Below are 15,848 nucleotides of genomic sequence, written 5' to 3' on the forward strand. Positions count from 1 at the left end.
CTGGTAGTTTTTTTATGTAACCATGATGATTCTTTTGATAATTTGTTAATATTTTAATCTTGTGGCTATTACTTGGTTTACTAATAAATAAAATATGTTAAACAATGATTGGCTGAACATGCACAGATGGGATCTCATATCTGACCACCCCCATTACTCAAATAATAATCATTAAACTTTGAACTGGTAAGTTCTCATTTAATGCTCCATTTCTGTCTGTACAATTATTTTGCTCTCATAATTTTAGGAACCTGCTAAAACACCCATTTGCTTTCAACTACTTTTCCTATGGATTTCCCCAGCTCCTGAAAGGTGAAGCGATTTTTGTAAAGATGGGATGAGTTAGGAAATGGACTGCAGGCAAGGGCCACACTTCTGGTTTCCATCATGATTTCTTTTGAAACTCTGCAGACAGAGCTGATCTGGCAGGAGATACATACCTTAAAACCTATTTGAGAAGGACCTGCTTGGTAGCAAAGGATACCTAGTATCTATGAAATCATGGGGTTGTAAAATCATACAGATACTGGGAGTTATAGAAATATTGTAATTAAATAGAGGAAAGTAATGAAAAGAAATCTTGCATGAAAGGATGGAAAAAAACTCAAAGATTGATCTGCAATAATAACACAGATCACGAGGCATGTGTTTCAAATACTTACTGAAGATACTCTTGTAAGAAAGTTTAAATCCATATTCAGACGGTGACTTCTTTTGTCGAAATTCTATCACAACTGCACGTCCATAGGAGTTGATATTTATTGGAAGTGATTCTTGTCCACAGTATTTCCCTGCAATTTGTGGAGGATTTTGGACAGTGTCATGAATGATAAGGTAATTTTCTTCACATTTGGATGTCTCTTTAAGGTGCAGTTCTTTAATTTCCAAGATGAACTGTTATTAAAAGTGAATTAAAAATGTAAATATATTACGCCAGTTTTCACCTCAGTTTTACTTCAGTTTGTTTTAGCCACAAACTATAAGTTGTGCTATTCAAATATATTGGGAAAATTAAATGAATTATTGAAAGATATTACATGTCAGTTGGTCATTCCTTCTAAGACAGCACCTCATAGCCTGAATACGTCTAAGATTGTATGATTTCGGAAGCTAAGCAGGCTCAGGACTGGACAGTACCAGCTAAGAATACCAGGTGCTCTAGGTTTTTGTGAGGGGCGTTGGACAAAATGACAACTCTCTGTCTGCCTTACGGTAGAAAAATGTTAAAGAATTTCATGAATGTTACATTCTAAATTTAGTATTATGCGACAATAATGGAACCTTTACCTTGAAGTTAAAATAAGATTAGTGTTTTCTTATAAGCTAAGATAAAGTTATTTATTCATTAGCTGCATCAGAGAAATCCAGCAATTTGCCAGAATCAGTTCCTTCCAGAAATATGCTTCATTAAAAGTATTACCCCTTCATATAAGACTACATTGAGTTATATCAAGTTTTTCACAGTTACTTTCAGACCTTACGCTTCATTTTGGTGAGCAGGGCCCAAAAGCAGTGTGTGTCTGTGAAGCTGCTAGATTTTCTTGAAATAACTCCTTTTTTGTTCTTCAACATAAACCCACACTCAACTGGAAGAAAGAATATAGTTAAAAAAATGTTAACATCAACAAATACTGTATATAGTGCATTTTCAATTGAGAAAATGGGCTTATTGAGTTTAAGAATATTACCAAATCTATATGTAGCATTGAAACCAGGTGCTGGTAGTCTCCTGATTGACGTGAACGTAATAAGTAACTCATTGCGTGTTGATATTGCAGTTGGATTTTCTGTACCACAAGCTGGTCTTACAAGAAGCTTTGAAAGCTTATTTGCACCATCGTAAACTGTTACATGATCACCAAGGCATGCAGCAAATTCTTGTATCGCAAAAGAAGAGAATTCCAGGAGGATCTAAATTTTAAAAATAGTGCAATAATTTAAGCAAAACCCAGTAATCTTTACAGGAAATTTGGCACAATTCACAGATTAGAAAGGATCCAAGGTGAGATAGGAGAATGAATAGAAAATGAGCTTTAAGGAAGATAACATGGAAGGTATATTTTAGACTGAAGTCCTGTCAGGAAATCATAATGTGCTGCAGTACGTTTTTTAGATGGCATACAATGTAATCGTAATGTGCTGGTGGCAGAGTGAATATTTAAGACAGACACTACAAAGATAATCAGCTAGATTTTTTGATGCTCGATTGTGATTGTGGGTGCTATTAAAGCAGCATTCCAGGCAAGTAATTGCAAACCTCGATTATATTTTATAGATGGAAATAGGGTTTGAGAATACACGGGGTGAATAATTCATTAATTGAATAGCTTGCCTCTAACTATTCTTCTAGCCGAATATTGATATCTGGTCTGACTGAATTTCTAGTCAATGATAAATCCAAGTAGTTAATGGTGCCAATATGATTATGTTGTCGAACGTTGAGGAAACATGCTTTCTTTATGTGAAGGTGATCTCTGCTTGGCAGTTGTATGACATATAATTTACTTGTTACTTATCCATGAACGTCAACCAGATTTATATGTGAGACCAAGTTGTATTGTCTGTGGAAATATGAATAGAATTAAACATTGAGCAATCACAGAATCTCAACATCTGACCTTATGTAGAGGAAAGCCATTGATGATATATCGTAATATTATCAGTGTATGGCATAGTCCTAAAGAACTTTTTCTTGGTTGGAAATGATTATCCTTCAATCCTCTAATTAGATAAAACTCTATCTAATACAGATCTCTCCATTTGATTCCCATTAGATTTATTTTTTTTAATGTCCTTTGTTGTCACATTCAGTTAAATGCAGACTTAATGTCAAGAGAATCACCCTCATCACTGGAACTTTTACTCATGTGTTGGTAACAAAGTTGTGAAGTCCAGGGTGGATAAGCTCTGGCACAATCAAAGTGAACAACAGTGGGAAAGTTCTTGACCATAATCTGCCACTAACATTTTGATGATGATTAAGTGCAGATTTATGGGATAGTAAAGTGTTGGATTGATTCATCACACTTTTTGGGCATACCTGCACAACCCTCCAGATTATGAAATAATTGCATAGTGCAGCTTTATTTCCTTAGAGGTGTGACTAGTTCTGAAGGACAACTCCAGCATTACAGCGGAACCCTGTATTGCAACATTTACACAGGCATAATGATAAATGCACCTTAAAGATTGACAAAAGTTCATTCTTGGTCACATTTTGATATCAAATCAAGTGAGACAAATTTGTCAGCTCCAGTGACATCAGAGATAATAGAAGGAGAATGAAATAGATCACTGTTGGCCAAAGATGTTTTGTAAATACTCCATTTGTTCTTTGGGATGAAGATGTTCATTGTTTTTTCCTCTCATTAGCGAGGTAATATTTTTTCTACAATGCCACACGGGATATGACAGGTCTGCAATGCTTTGATCTTATCTGTTCATGACCAGGTCCAACTTTAGCAAATAATTTTCTATCTATCATGTGTTCAGCCCTATGTAGATTCACCGTGGTGGTATCTCATTTCAAGGTAAGTTTGTTGTTCCTAATCTACTAACAATGTTGTGATTTTCCTGCTCAAGCCACACAACCGGAGACCTGTTGATGTAGAAACACCAATTTAAATCCATTTATTAAATAAGCACCACTTTTATCAAACAACCATGCAGATTAAAATGAAGAGAAAAGGAATAGAATATGTGAATTACGATAATGAACTCTCTTGATTATATTTGCTGGTTCTTGTTCAGTGAGTTCACTGAAAAGTGAGAAGTAGAAGTTGCTGAATATATTGATTGAATTTATTTGATGAATCTTATCAAGTATCTTCTTGCCCATTCTCTTCCTTTCATCCTTCTCCAAAGAATTGCTGCCACCAGCATTCTATACCTTTTATTTACATCTGTACATTTTGTCTTTTTCCTGATCTTTCAAGATCTCAATGTAGCTCTTTAAAATTATTGGAAAGAATGTTGAAACACAAGAAGAAGAAAGATAAATCCTATTGGGATCTAAGGTGAAGAGCTTGTAGGGTGATCCAAGAGCTCTCCAAGGAAAGGAGAAGGATAGATATAAGAAGATCTCCTAAAATAAAAAGAGCCCAAAAAGAAGGAAGACAACCAAAAATACAAAAAGAAGAAAGAGTGAGAAGAGAGAAAAAAAAAGATGGGAAAAAGAACGAAGGAACAGGAGGAAAAGACTCACTGCATGGTGAAGGTGGAGAGGCTGATCCGGGGTCTAATAAGTTGGTGGCAGCAGCGGCAATGACTGTCGGGCAAGGGAGATTTAGGGGCCCGAGATTGCGGGTGCTGAAACAAGGCAGAGTCAACAGAAACATGGGTGGCATTGGGAGCACCGTCGGGCACGGGAGGTTCAGGGGTCTGAGGTCAGGGGGAACGGAGCTAAGCCAAGGAGGAGTGGAAGATGACGTGAACAGCAGCAAGAGCACTCTTGTCGTGGGAGATTCAGGGACCGAAGGTCGGGGGAGTCGAGTTAAGGGGGAGTTGGTGGTGAAGCTGATGGCGGCGGAGAGAGACCCCAAGGGTTGGAAGAAAAAGTAAAGTTAAAGACTTAACTGGTAAGGCCACTCTAACCACTGGGTGTGAAGAAACCAGGTCCAAGGCATCAGGCTTGGAGGACTCCAGAAGCAGCACGGCCAGAGGAGATTCAACAGGAAAGTAACATGGCAGGGTGGCCTGGAGTCAAAAAGCAAGGTGGAGGAGAAGGAAGAAGAGGAAGGGGGAAGAATGAGGGAGAAAAAGGACAATACAGGGAGGGGAAAGCTAGATAAAGGGGACAAGAGGGCCTGATGTCTTTTGCCAGATAAAAAGCACTTTGAAGGCACTGGAAGCAGGGTAGGGGGCAATCAAAGAAAGGCTGGAAAACTTGACAGAAAGGGTATCTGAAATAGAAGAGAGAATTAAGAGAGTGGAAGAAAGATTGGATAAGAGGGAGAACAAAATGGAGGTGTAGGAAAGGGATAGGGTAAGGATGTGGGAGAAGATAGATACCTTAGAAAACATCATCAGGAGGAATACGGTTAAAATTGTGGGGGTGAAGGAGGGTAAGGAGGAGAGAGGCAAGGTAGAGTTCCTGAAAAAGTGGATCCCAGATAAATCCTCTTTTCTTCATCCTAGAATGCTATGGAATGAATAAAATCCTTCACATTCCAATGCTGGGCTATGTTATAGAGCTTGGAATTCCTGGTTCAAATGAATTTTTCATCTATTTGATAATATTGAGCAACCAGCTTGGAGCAAACCTGATAAGTTTTAATTTCCAGTTACCAATGGCAGTTTTAGCTTAAACAAACGGATTGAACAGTTTATTTAAGATCTCTACTAACTTTTTTTTGGATCTTTCTTCAAAAAAATGCTATTTCTGTCTACCACTTTGAATTTTGTTGATATTCCTGCTGAGCTTTTACATACCTTATATTTTTCATGTAACCTAATTATCCAGATGCAGTCAGCATTGTTGGGATAGTTCTTTGGGAAATTTGGGGAGGTGAAACTTCCAGATTTACTTGTAAGCATGAAACCACATGTATCTGGAAAAAAATTAAATTTGAAGAGGAGAATTTTGACATCACATACTACACACGTTAATACAATGTCTTGGTGAAGGTCATTCCCAAACTGCATTGAGATTAAAATAGGAAGCCGTTAACTTTATGCCCAAAGTCATTACAATCTTAACTCACTTACAATTAACAACTCCATGTGCAAAGTTAGCTGGCCTTTCCTTATGATTTTCATTATTTTAATTTATGTCACTGTTCAAAGCATTCTTATATATTTTTCCAACATTTGTTGACTCCTTAATGCTATTTAAAATTAAACAGTCTACTCCTGTCATATGACATCCTTGGATTTTTTTATTATTGTCAATGCCTTTGTTATTATCTGTCCATGTTATTCTTCTTTACCAACACTCTTGTTTTACCCCATTTCTTCGACTGCACCAAAAAGAAACAATGAGAGAAGAACTTGGATAGATGCAGCATCTTCTATGTAGCTCTCAGTGTATTTCAGAGTGCTTTACAGCCACTGCTGTACACTTTAAATGCATGACTTGCTATCTATTTTTTTTAATATCTTGGGCCAAAGAGATGGGGAAAAGAGTCAGGGAATAAATAGAGGAAAAACTTTTGTGAGACAGTAAGAGATTCTGAATGAATATTAACTTGAAATATTAATTATGTTTCTGTTTCCATGGATAATGCGTGACCTGCTATTTTCAGCATTTCCTGCTTTTATTTCAAACTCACAGCAAAGCTGCATTCTGCTTTTTTAAAATAGAAATTTAGAGTGATAGAGTGAAAGACATGAAAGAGATGGGTTGATGGGAGATACAGAAAATGTGAATACTGGTGTTAACTTTCCACAAAAGCAAATATTATCCACAAATCACTTTTCCTTTATTGGGCTATGCATTCTAATTTTAATTTCAATATTGACAACATTATTTTTTTCTGTCAGTGAATCCAAAAACTCATGATCCCTTGTGTGTATACTTTTCTTCTGTTTTAAACAATTCACATTTCTCCTTGCATTTTGGCCACTCCTTCTTCGCTATTCAACCACTGAAACATACCTTTAAACATTTCGATCACAACACCTCAGACTCAGCACTGATCATCAAAAGAAGACCCAATCCTTTGAATAATTATTTGTACTATTTCTTTTTAAGAGGTTGCATCTTGGTAAATCTCTGTTGCTGTCTCTCCATTGCATGCCAAATGCACATATTTATTATCATTTAAATAACATTACATTTCACCTTTTGTGTCATACACACATGCATATCGAGCTAATAGCATAGACTATTTGAGGTGCTCACATTTTTGTGTTGGTATCTGACAGAACATGAAGCTTGAATTTCACCACACCAGGCACCTGTGGATTCTGACAAAGGCTATTAAGGCCTGGACTCTTCTTCTTTTTTTCTTCTTTGGCTTGGCTTCGCGGATGAAGATTTATGGAGGGGGTAAAATGTCCACGTCAGCTGCAGGCTCGTTGGTGGCTGACAAGTCCGATGCGGGACAGGCAGACACGGTTGCAGCGGTTGCAGGGGAAAATTGGTGGGTTGGGGTTGGGTGTTGGGTTTTTCCTCCTTTGCCTTTTGTCAGTGAGGTGCCTGGACTCTACACTAACATTAAACTAACCTTATTATTTGCCTCATGTTGAAATAATAATATAGGGTATATGAAAAGATATACAAGAAACAATACAAACATGATTACAATTATATTAAGCAACGGTGGGTTTTCTGAAGATATCCAGCTTTTTAAAAATTGATGTTTGTAATGTTATGAACAAAAATATGAAAATGGTGTACAGTTTGAAAAATTACCTTGCATTAATCAAAGTTCAAAGTTCAGATTTATTGTCAGAGTTCACACATGCCATCACATACAACACTGAGATTTCCTCCTCCTGTGGGCTAGGCAGAACCTCTAATCGTCAGTGGTGCAAAAAAAAAACTGAACTTAATAAAAGATACATAAAAGAGAGAGATGCAAACAAAGAAAAAAATGCAAGAAAAGTGACTGTGCAATAAGGAAAATAAATAATGTGCAAAGTCCTTAAATGAGTCTCTGAGTTTATTGTTTTGGAGTCTGATGGTGGAGGTTCAGCAAATGTTCCTAATCCTGATGGCAGAAGTGAAAAAAGAGCATGTCCTAGGTGATGTGAATCCTTGTTGATTGTTGCTGCTCTCTGATGCCAGTGTTTCTCGTTGGTGGGGAGCTTTGCGTGTGATGTACTGGGCTGTGTCCATTACTGTTTGCAGGGCTTTCTGCTTGGAGGTAATGGTGCCCACTCACCAGGCCTTGATGAAGCTGGTCAGTACACTTTCCATTAGACATCTCGAGAGGTTTGCCAAGGTTTTCGATGTCACACCATATCTCCACAAACTTCTGAGGAGAAAGAAGTACTGATATGCTTTCTTCTTGATGACATTTGTGTGGGTCCAGAAAAGATTCCTCTAAAATAGTGACATCAAGGAATATTAATTTGCTGACGATGCCATGGTAGTGGGTTGTACAAAAAGGGGTGATGGAGAGAGATTGAAAACTTGACTGAATGGTGTATTAGCAGCAACCTCAAACCAATGTCACCAAAACCAAGGAGCTGATTATTTAGTAGGGGAAAACCAGAGGGAAATCCAGTGATCATTAGGGGATTAGAGATGGAGAGAGCGAGCTAAAATAAATTCCTGGGAGTCACTATGTCAGAGGACCTTTCCTGGACAAAATGCAAAGAACGAGGATACATGATGGGCAGAAGAAGATTATATTAGATTGGGTGAGAAAAATAATCTGCAAAAAATCATAGAGAATATTAGCCAAGAGAGAGTTTGATCTAAATGAAGAGATCAGAAAAACAGAAATAATATATAGGATATTATTAACTTTGAAGTGAGGGTTGAGAGACCAAAATTGAACCAGATGAAAGAGAAGTGAGCATGAGATCAAGATATGCCTGATGCAATATACAAAGATCTTTGAGGTAGACGATTCACTGCAAGCAAAGCTATAAATATCAAACTCAGATTACGTAATGGGCCTGTTGTAAATATCTGGCAATTGTCAAAACATTTATTCAGCAAAAACTGCTGGGGCATAATAGGTTCAAAATTGAAATATGTTTTATTCATTTGGGGCATAAAACATAGAACCAAGTCGGACAGTACAGGCCCTTCATCTCACAATGGTGTGCCAACCTATATACCTGTACTCCACGATCAATCTAATCCATCCCTCCCTCCTTTTTACATCCATATTCTGATCCAAATATCCTTTTTGTATCAGGCACCTCCCGCAGTGCTTTCCAGGTACCCACCACTCTCTGGATAAAAATCCTCCTTCTAACATCTCCCCTAAGCTTTCCTCCACTCACCATAAACATGTCCTCTGGTATTGGTCACTCCTGCCCCGGGAAAAAGATGATGGCTGTCCACTCTATCTTCTCTCATAAATCCTCCATTAAGTCGCCTCTCATTATCTGCTGCTCCAAAGGGAAAAGCCCTAGCTCACTCAACCTTTCCTAATAAGACATGTTCTCTAATCCAGGCAACACCCTGGTAAATCTCCTCTGCACCCTTTCTAAAGCTTCCTCATCCCTCCTATACTTAAAAAAGCAACCAGAACTAAACACAACACTATAAGTGTGGTCTAACTCGAGTTTTATAGAGCTCCATCCATTACCTCAAAGCTCTCGAAATTAGTCCCTCAAATTTATGTCTTATAGATTCAGGGCATGAATTCCTGTGACAACATATTGATTCCTCACTTTTTTGTACCACTCAAATAAGTGGTTTCTTTTCTAAGTTCCCAACTGTTGTGTGTTCTAATTCCTCTCCCATTTTCAAAAAAAATTCTCAGGTCCATCTGATTTGCTCACTCTGACCTATCTGCTCTGGTATTTCTTCATATTATTTGGTGGTAGGCTTTGCTTTCCAATGCTTACCAACCTGGAAATGCAAGTTATTTTACTTTTTTTTTGGTACAGTACTGCAAATTGGAATTCCTTTATTCCAATTTGCCTATCAGAGCTGTAAAGTTCATTTTTCACCTATTTGTGTTGCTCCCACTCACCATTGCTACTTCTGCAAAAGATGTTGGATTCCTCCTCACAACATGTTTCTTTCCCTCAAACTCCCAACACTCTGCCGCTGTCACCAGCTTTAGTCTTCCCTATGCTCTCAGCATGACTATGAGTCTGGAGGCACCTATTTCACAAGAGGAAATACTTTTTTTGCTATTTCTTCTTTCCAATCAGGTAAATCCTTAGGACTTGATGGGTATCCTGTGGAATTTTAAAAATCTTTTTCTAAATTTCTTGTGCCTCAATTAAGTTCTGTCCTTAATTATTCATTTATACAAGACAATCTTCCACTAACTTTTAATGAAGTTTGTATTTCTTTCATTGTGAAAAAGGGGAAAGATTCACTTGAATGTGCTTCTTACAGGCCTATTTTTTATTGAATGTTGACAAGAGCAACATAATAGGTACTAGGTAAAGCACTGGCCCATAGACTGGAAATATTTTACCATCAATCATTTCTGAAGATCAAACTGGTTTTATTAAAAATTGTTATTCTTATTTTAATATGACCATTTATTGAATATTTTATATTTATCCCCCACTCCTGTCACTGAATGTGTTCTTTCATTAGATGCTTAGAAAGATTTTGATCGGGTGGAGTGGGGTTATTAATTTGAGAACCTGGAAAATTTTTATTTTGGACCAAGTTTTATTAAATGGATTAAATTATTATATTTACTGCTTTAGTTCTTACTAATCTTTAGCGATAAAAGCCATTTAATCTTGAACAGGGTACTCATCAAAGTTTCCCTTTAAGTCCACTGCTTTTTATTTGGTTTTGGAACCACTAGCAATTGCCCTTTGAGAGTGAAGATATTTTTAGCATAAAGTTTCCTTATTTGCAGATGATCCTTTGCTCTTTGTATCTAATCCAGATTCTTCTTTACTGAGCATATTATATTTCTTATCACGATTTAGTCAGTTTTCAAGATATACTTCATTGATAGCCAGACATGGAATTTTGATAAAATGCAAAGATAATACCCCACCTACACGTGCACAGTGGCTAAATAATATTATGTCTTGCTTAAATTTAGAAAAAATTAGATATGCTATCAAGGATTCAAATATAATTTCCAAAAGACATGGGGCTCATTTATGGACTACTATTATAATCTTAATATTTAGTGTTGTTTTGGAATTTTGACACTGTGTTGTCCATCTCCAAGTAGTTACTTGATTCATATTCAGTACAAACCTGATTTTCCAAAATCAGATTCTTCAAAATACTCATTTATTTGAAAATTTTATGGAGCCGAACTGATCTCACTGGTTGAAAAAAATTCACTCAACATGAAATTGGAATGATTGTCCAAGATTCAGGAAAATCTCCTCTCTCTTTCCATTTCTTTGTTACCTTACCCAACTGATTTTTCTCTCCAACTCTCGCTCTCAAACTGTGTGCCACTATCTCCCAGCTACAAGTGGTCGGATAATTCCCTTGTCCTGGCGTCATCAAGGAGAGCAGCATCCTGGGCAGGAGTTGGACCTTGGGCTCAGTGGCATTCTTTCCCCTTCCCTCCCTCCCTCCCTCCCTCCTCTCCCCTTCCCTCCCTCCTCTCTCCTTCCTCCCTTTCCCCTTCCTTCCCTCTCTCCCCTCCCTTTTCCTCCCTCCCTACTCAGCACTCTGGAGCGCCTGACACCAACTCTGAATCATCCCCTTGGCCTTCTATCGCAAATGCACACTGGACTCCCTGGTGTACATGTGCAGTAGGCTTTGGGGAGGATTCAGAGTCGGGACTTGGGCATCAGGAGCTCTAGTTACCAGGGAGACAGGAGCCTGCCAACTCACCAGTAAGTGTTCCACTGGCCGGGGAAGACTCCCTGGGGATCAGCAGCACTGGTGGGGATGTGTTGGGGATTAGTGGAGGCAGTTGGGAGGGCTTGATGATTGGCAGTAGTGATTGGTGGCAGACAGCATTCTTTGGTAAAAATTTAATATTATTTTTATATTTAAAAAGCCCTCCCTTGTTGTTTAAACATTGATACAGTTGATATATTGTTGCTCCTGGACTTTAAAAAAAAAACGACCAGTTCTCCAAAAAAACCATTTATCCAACATAGGTGTGGTCTCAACCATTTCAGATAATCGGAGTTTATCAATTTTCAACCTTGCTTAGAGGAAGGGGTTTTGAAATTTTTAAACTTTTTTTTTTCTTTTGTATTTTGTTGTTATGCTTTATTTTATTATTAAGAATGTGCTCTGGATTCCTTAATTATGATCATATTTGTAATATTTTTCTTCTAATTTTGTTGCACTTTGTATAATTGTCTCATTCAATTGTTTATACTTTAAATATCAATAAAACTATTTTAAAAAGAGAGCTGCTATATCAATTTTCAAACACTAACTCAAGGCTTTACTGGTTTTCAGAGGAATTTTGTCATGGGTTCAGAGTAAATTGGGGGAATGATAGAGGGCAATGTTTGACTGGAAAAATTGGACAACGGTACTTCAGAACAAAGTTTTAAAAAGTGCATTTGGCTATTTGAAGGAGCACCTGTAGATTTGCTTCATTTCAGGATACTCAGTATTATTTGGTGTTGCTTTAACATTAAGTATTGCGAATTTAGGCTGATGAAACTATGTTACATGCAGGATCTGGCACCTGGAAAATATCCATGACCTTCTTATACCTCTGATATATACAGTATCTCTGCCTCCCTTATTTCTAGTGGTCCTTGATTTGTCAAATCTTAATTACTCCTGTAACCAACACAGTCCTTATGGTGAAGGTGCTTCCAATAAGGCTGTTGGGGAGGGAGTTCCAAGATTTAGACCCAATGACAAAGGCATGACAATATATTTCCAAGTCAGGATGGTGTGGGACTTTGGGAACCACACAGGTCGTGATATTCCCAAGCAACTGAACCCTCATCCTTCATGGTGAAAATCATAGATTTGGGAGGTTATGATTCATGTAAGTCACTGCACTGCAATTTGTAGATGGCACTAAAACCACTGTGCATCAATGATGAATAAATGAATGTTGTGAGGTGGTTTTTGGAGTACATTGAACAATTGTATCACCTCATAAACTACCTATATCATCAACCAATCATTCCTCTGTGCAAGAGATTGAGGTTATTACCTTGGTCTCATTATTCTAGCATCAGAATGCACAAAACTAAAGGGATAACAGGTAATCTTTGATTACAAGAGATTGTTTGAAAGAAAGAACTTTCTGATATCTTGCTGTAAGCCTTCCACCTACGTGTTGTGTGGACCCTACATCTGATACATATTTCTGAGGTAATGGAAATTCCATTTAGGTTTGGCTGTTATCTAAATGTCTATAACATTCTGTGATAATGCCTGAAGGATTGCCTAGGAATACCACTGCCTGTGTGGTTCCCAAAGTGCCACACTATTCTGACTTGAAAATAAATCATTGTGCCTTTATTGCTGGGTCTAAATCATGGAAATCCTTCCCCAACTGCCTTGTTCAAACACTTCACCATAAGGACTGTGGTGGTTCAAGAAAGTGGCTCACCATCATCTTCTGAAGAGCATTTAAAGATGGGCAATAAAAGTTGGTCTTGATCTAAACAGATTTAAACAGCAGATCTAAACATGAATTAGACAAATACAGAAAGAAGGGGAAGAAGGATCCAGTTAGAGTACCCAGCCCCCAAGGTTTTCATCTGTTCACTCAGGGAAACCTAATTCATACATTTGTCTGTAAGAGGAAATGATGTCTAAAGTCAAATGAGTTCTATTGCCTGAGCAAATCAGAGGCTGTGTATCCACACAGAATGAAATGCTCTGAGTCCACAAAGCCTTTACACCAACCTCAAGGTCTGTGGTATAATAGTTTCAAATACAGCTCCAAAAATAATCAAGAAGTCTGACAACATCCAGAATAAAGCAACCTACTTGACTGGCACCTCCTCTATTGTATCTGCAGTGTGTACCATAGCATCACAGCTGCAAGGTCTGTTGCACGACCTCTACCAATGCAAACAACACCTACCAAACCAGTAAACTCTACTGCCAAGAAAGACAAAGACAGAAGGCACATGGGAACACCTCAGGTCCCCAAGTTCCACATCATGTGGACTCAATGTTATTGTTCCTTCTTCAGTGTCTAATCTATATGTTGAAAACCTTCACTGTGAGAGTAATTTATCAGAATGACTGCAGTAGTTCAAAAAAGTGATTCATCACCATCTTCTCAAGATCAGTGGAAATGGGCAGTAAACACTGGCAGTGGCATTTAAGACATTCTGTCTCTATTCTGCTTTTCCATACGCACCATCTACTGGCAAAAGAGTAGAAGCACTAGAAAAATATCACTTGTAATTACTGTCAAACAAGACAAAGAGATTAGATATTTTTGTTGTATATAATGCTATATAGATGGCAGAGGTCGACAGCATCGAGTCCACGCTGCTGAAGATCCAGCTGCGCTGGATGGGTCACGTCTCCAGAATGGAGGACCATCGCCTTCCCAAGATCGTGTTATATGGCGAGCTCTCCACTGGCCACCGTGACAGAGGTGCACCAAAGAAAAGGTACAAGGACTGCCTAAAGAAATCTCTTGGTGCCTGCCACATTACCACCGCCAGTGGGCTGATAACGCCTCAAACCGTGCATCTTGGCGCCTCACAGTTTGGCGGGCAGCAACCTCCTTTGAAGAAGACCGCAGAGCCCACCTCACTGACAAAAGGCAAAGGAGGAAAAACCCAACACCCAACCCCAACCAACCAATTTTCCCTTGCAACCGCTGCAATCGTGTCTGCCTGTCCCGCATCGGACTTGTCAGCCACAAACGAGCCTGCAGCTGACGTGGACTTTTTACCCCCTCCATAAATCTTCGTCCGCGAAGCCAAGCCAAAGAAAAAGAAAAGAAAAAAAAAATATAATGCTAAAATACATTCTAACAACATTCTGAAATAAAGCGAACACTCAGCAGGCCAGGAAACAACAGCAGAGAGAATTTTTTTTAAACTTTATTTATTCGTTAACAGCAGAGAGAATAAGCAGAATTAAGATTTTATGTCATGCTTCTTGATACCCATTGTGGTATCAATTTGCCTAAGTTTCGAAACTAAACTGGAAGACAAGAAAAAGCAATGGGCAGCTCAAAGAATTTATGAGCTGAAAACACATCCATTTTGAATATATCCAGCTGTATTAACGGTTTTGTCTCCCATTTATACTTTTTGCTGCACCAAATTACTTCAATGGTGCTTAGCAATGTCTGATGCAAATAAACCTAACTTCTTTTTCACCTTCTCCCCATCCTAGTTATGCCTCAGTTTCAAAGAGACTGATACATGGAAAAGTGAAACGACAAATTTTAAGTTGGAAGCACTGCCAGTGGAACTGTGCATCATTCTTAGACCACATGCGACTTTTCAGTAATGACTCCAGTGGGGTCATTCCAGTTAGAATTAGCACTTGTACCTTGGTGGTTGTTTTCTAGTATTTTGCTTCAAAGAGGACTATTTACAAAAGTTCTCACTATTAGATGAGGGGACAGAAACATGCAGCTGATGTTAAGAAAATTTTGTCTCCTTGAGCAAAAGAATGTGAGTGAGAAAGATGGTGATTTTTGCAGTTCATGGATAGATGTCGAAAGAGGGAGGCAGACTTGAGAAGAAGCAAAGATCATATTGATGTCATTGGTGCAGAATAGAAATAGGAAACAGATATCCCAGGTAAACAATGAATGACTGGAGAAACTTAGTGAGCCTGGAAGCATCATGGGGAGAAATAGTCAGTCAACGTGTGTGGTGATACACCACTAGCCGACTGCAGGGGACAACCTGTGTACCTGCAGAAGAGCACTGGAGGACAAGGCAACACCTGGCTGGCAGTCAATCAGCCGACCTGAATGGACCAAGCCCCACCCAGTCGGCTGCCAATAACCCTTTGGGATATGCTAGATCTGGCCTTCGTAGCCCGTATCAAAGCTTGCAACAGCATTCTCACAGCCAGCTCTGTGGAATTTTATGTTGAATAAAGCCTGTAGAACAGATTTTATGTTTTGTGTGTTTGCTTCTGTTTGATAGTGCACCATAATTTATTCAACATAAAATTTGAAGCTGCTATGGAGAAGCTCCTGAGTTCCGGGAGCCTCAAAGTTGACCCAAGCCACCTGGAAATGCAGGCACGCTTCAAAATTTGGAAACACACGGTCAAAGCAATCATTGAGGCACACGCTGACGACATCCTGGACTCTGACAGAAAAAGGCTCGTTTTACTCCGCTCGAAGCCGGGTCCCCGAGCCTTC

The 15,848-nt window shown here is 38.6% G+C and overlaps 1 protein-coding gene across 13 annotated transcripts in view; it reads right to left on the minus strand.

Annotated features, from left to right (window-relative positions):
* Positions 1 to 15,848, minus strand: part of LOC138741338 (low choriolytic enzyme-like) — a 143,077-nt gene that overhangs the window by 16,875 nt on the left and 110,354 nt on the right. For 10 of the 13 annotated variants that reach the window (XR_011343465.1, XM_069895254.1, XM_069895331.1 and 7 more), the window contains 4 exons: positions 5,431 to 5,549; positions 1,689 to 1,911; positions 1,477 to 1,586; positions 663 to 894 (listed from right to left, as the gene is read on the minus strand). Coding sequence is in view for 12 of the 13 variants with exons in the window: in XM_069895254.1 (XP_069751355.1) it covers positions 663 to 894; positions 1,477 to 1,586; positions 1,689 to 1,911; positions 5,431 to 5,549 (684 nt within the window). In the remaining variant the exon portion in view is untranslated. Of the gene's footprint in view, positions 1 to 662; positions 895 to 1,476; positions 1,587 to 1,688; positions 1,912 to 5,430; positions 5,550 to 15,848 lie in introns of those variants that run through there. The other 3 variants (XM_069895287.1, XM_069895340.1, XM_069895322.1) reach the window with 3 other exon arrangements.

This window comes from Narcine bancroftii, chromosome 1 (genome assembly GCF_036971445.1).
Source record: "Narcine bancroftii isolate sNarBan1 chromosome 1, sNarBan1.hap1, whole genome shotgun sequence".
NCBI lineage: Eukaryota > Metazoa > Chordata > Chondrichthyes > Torpediniformes > Narcinidae > Narcine > Narcine bancroftii.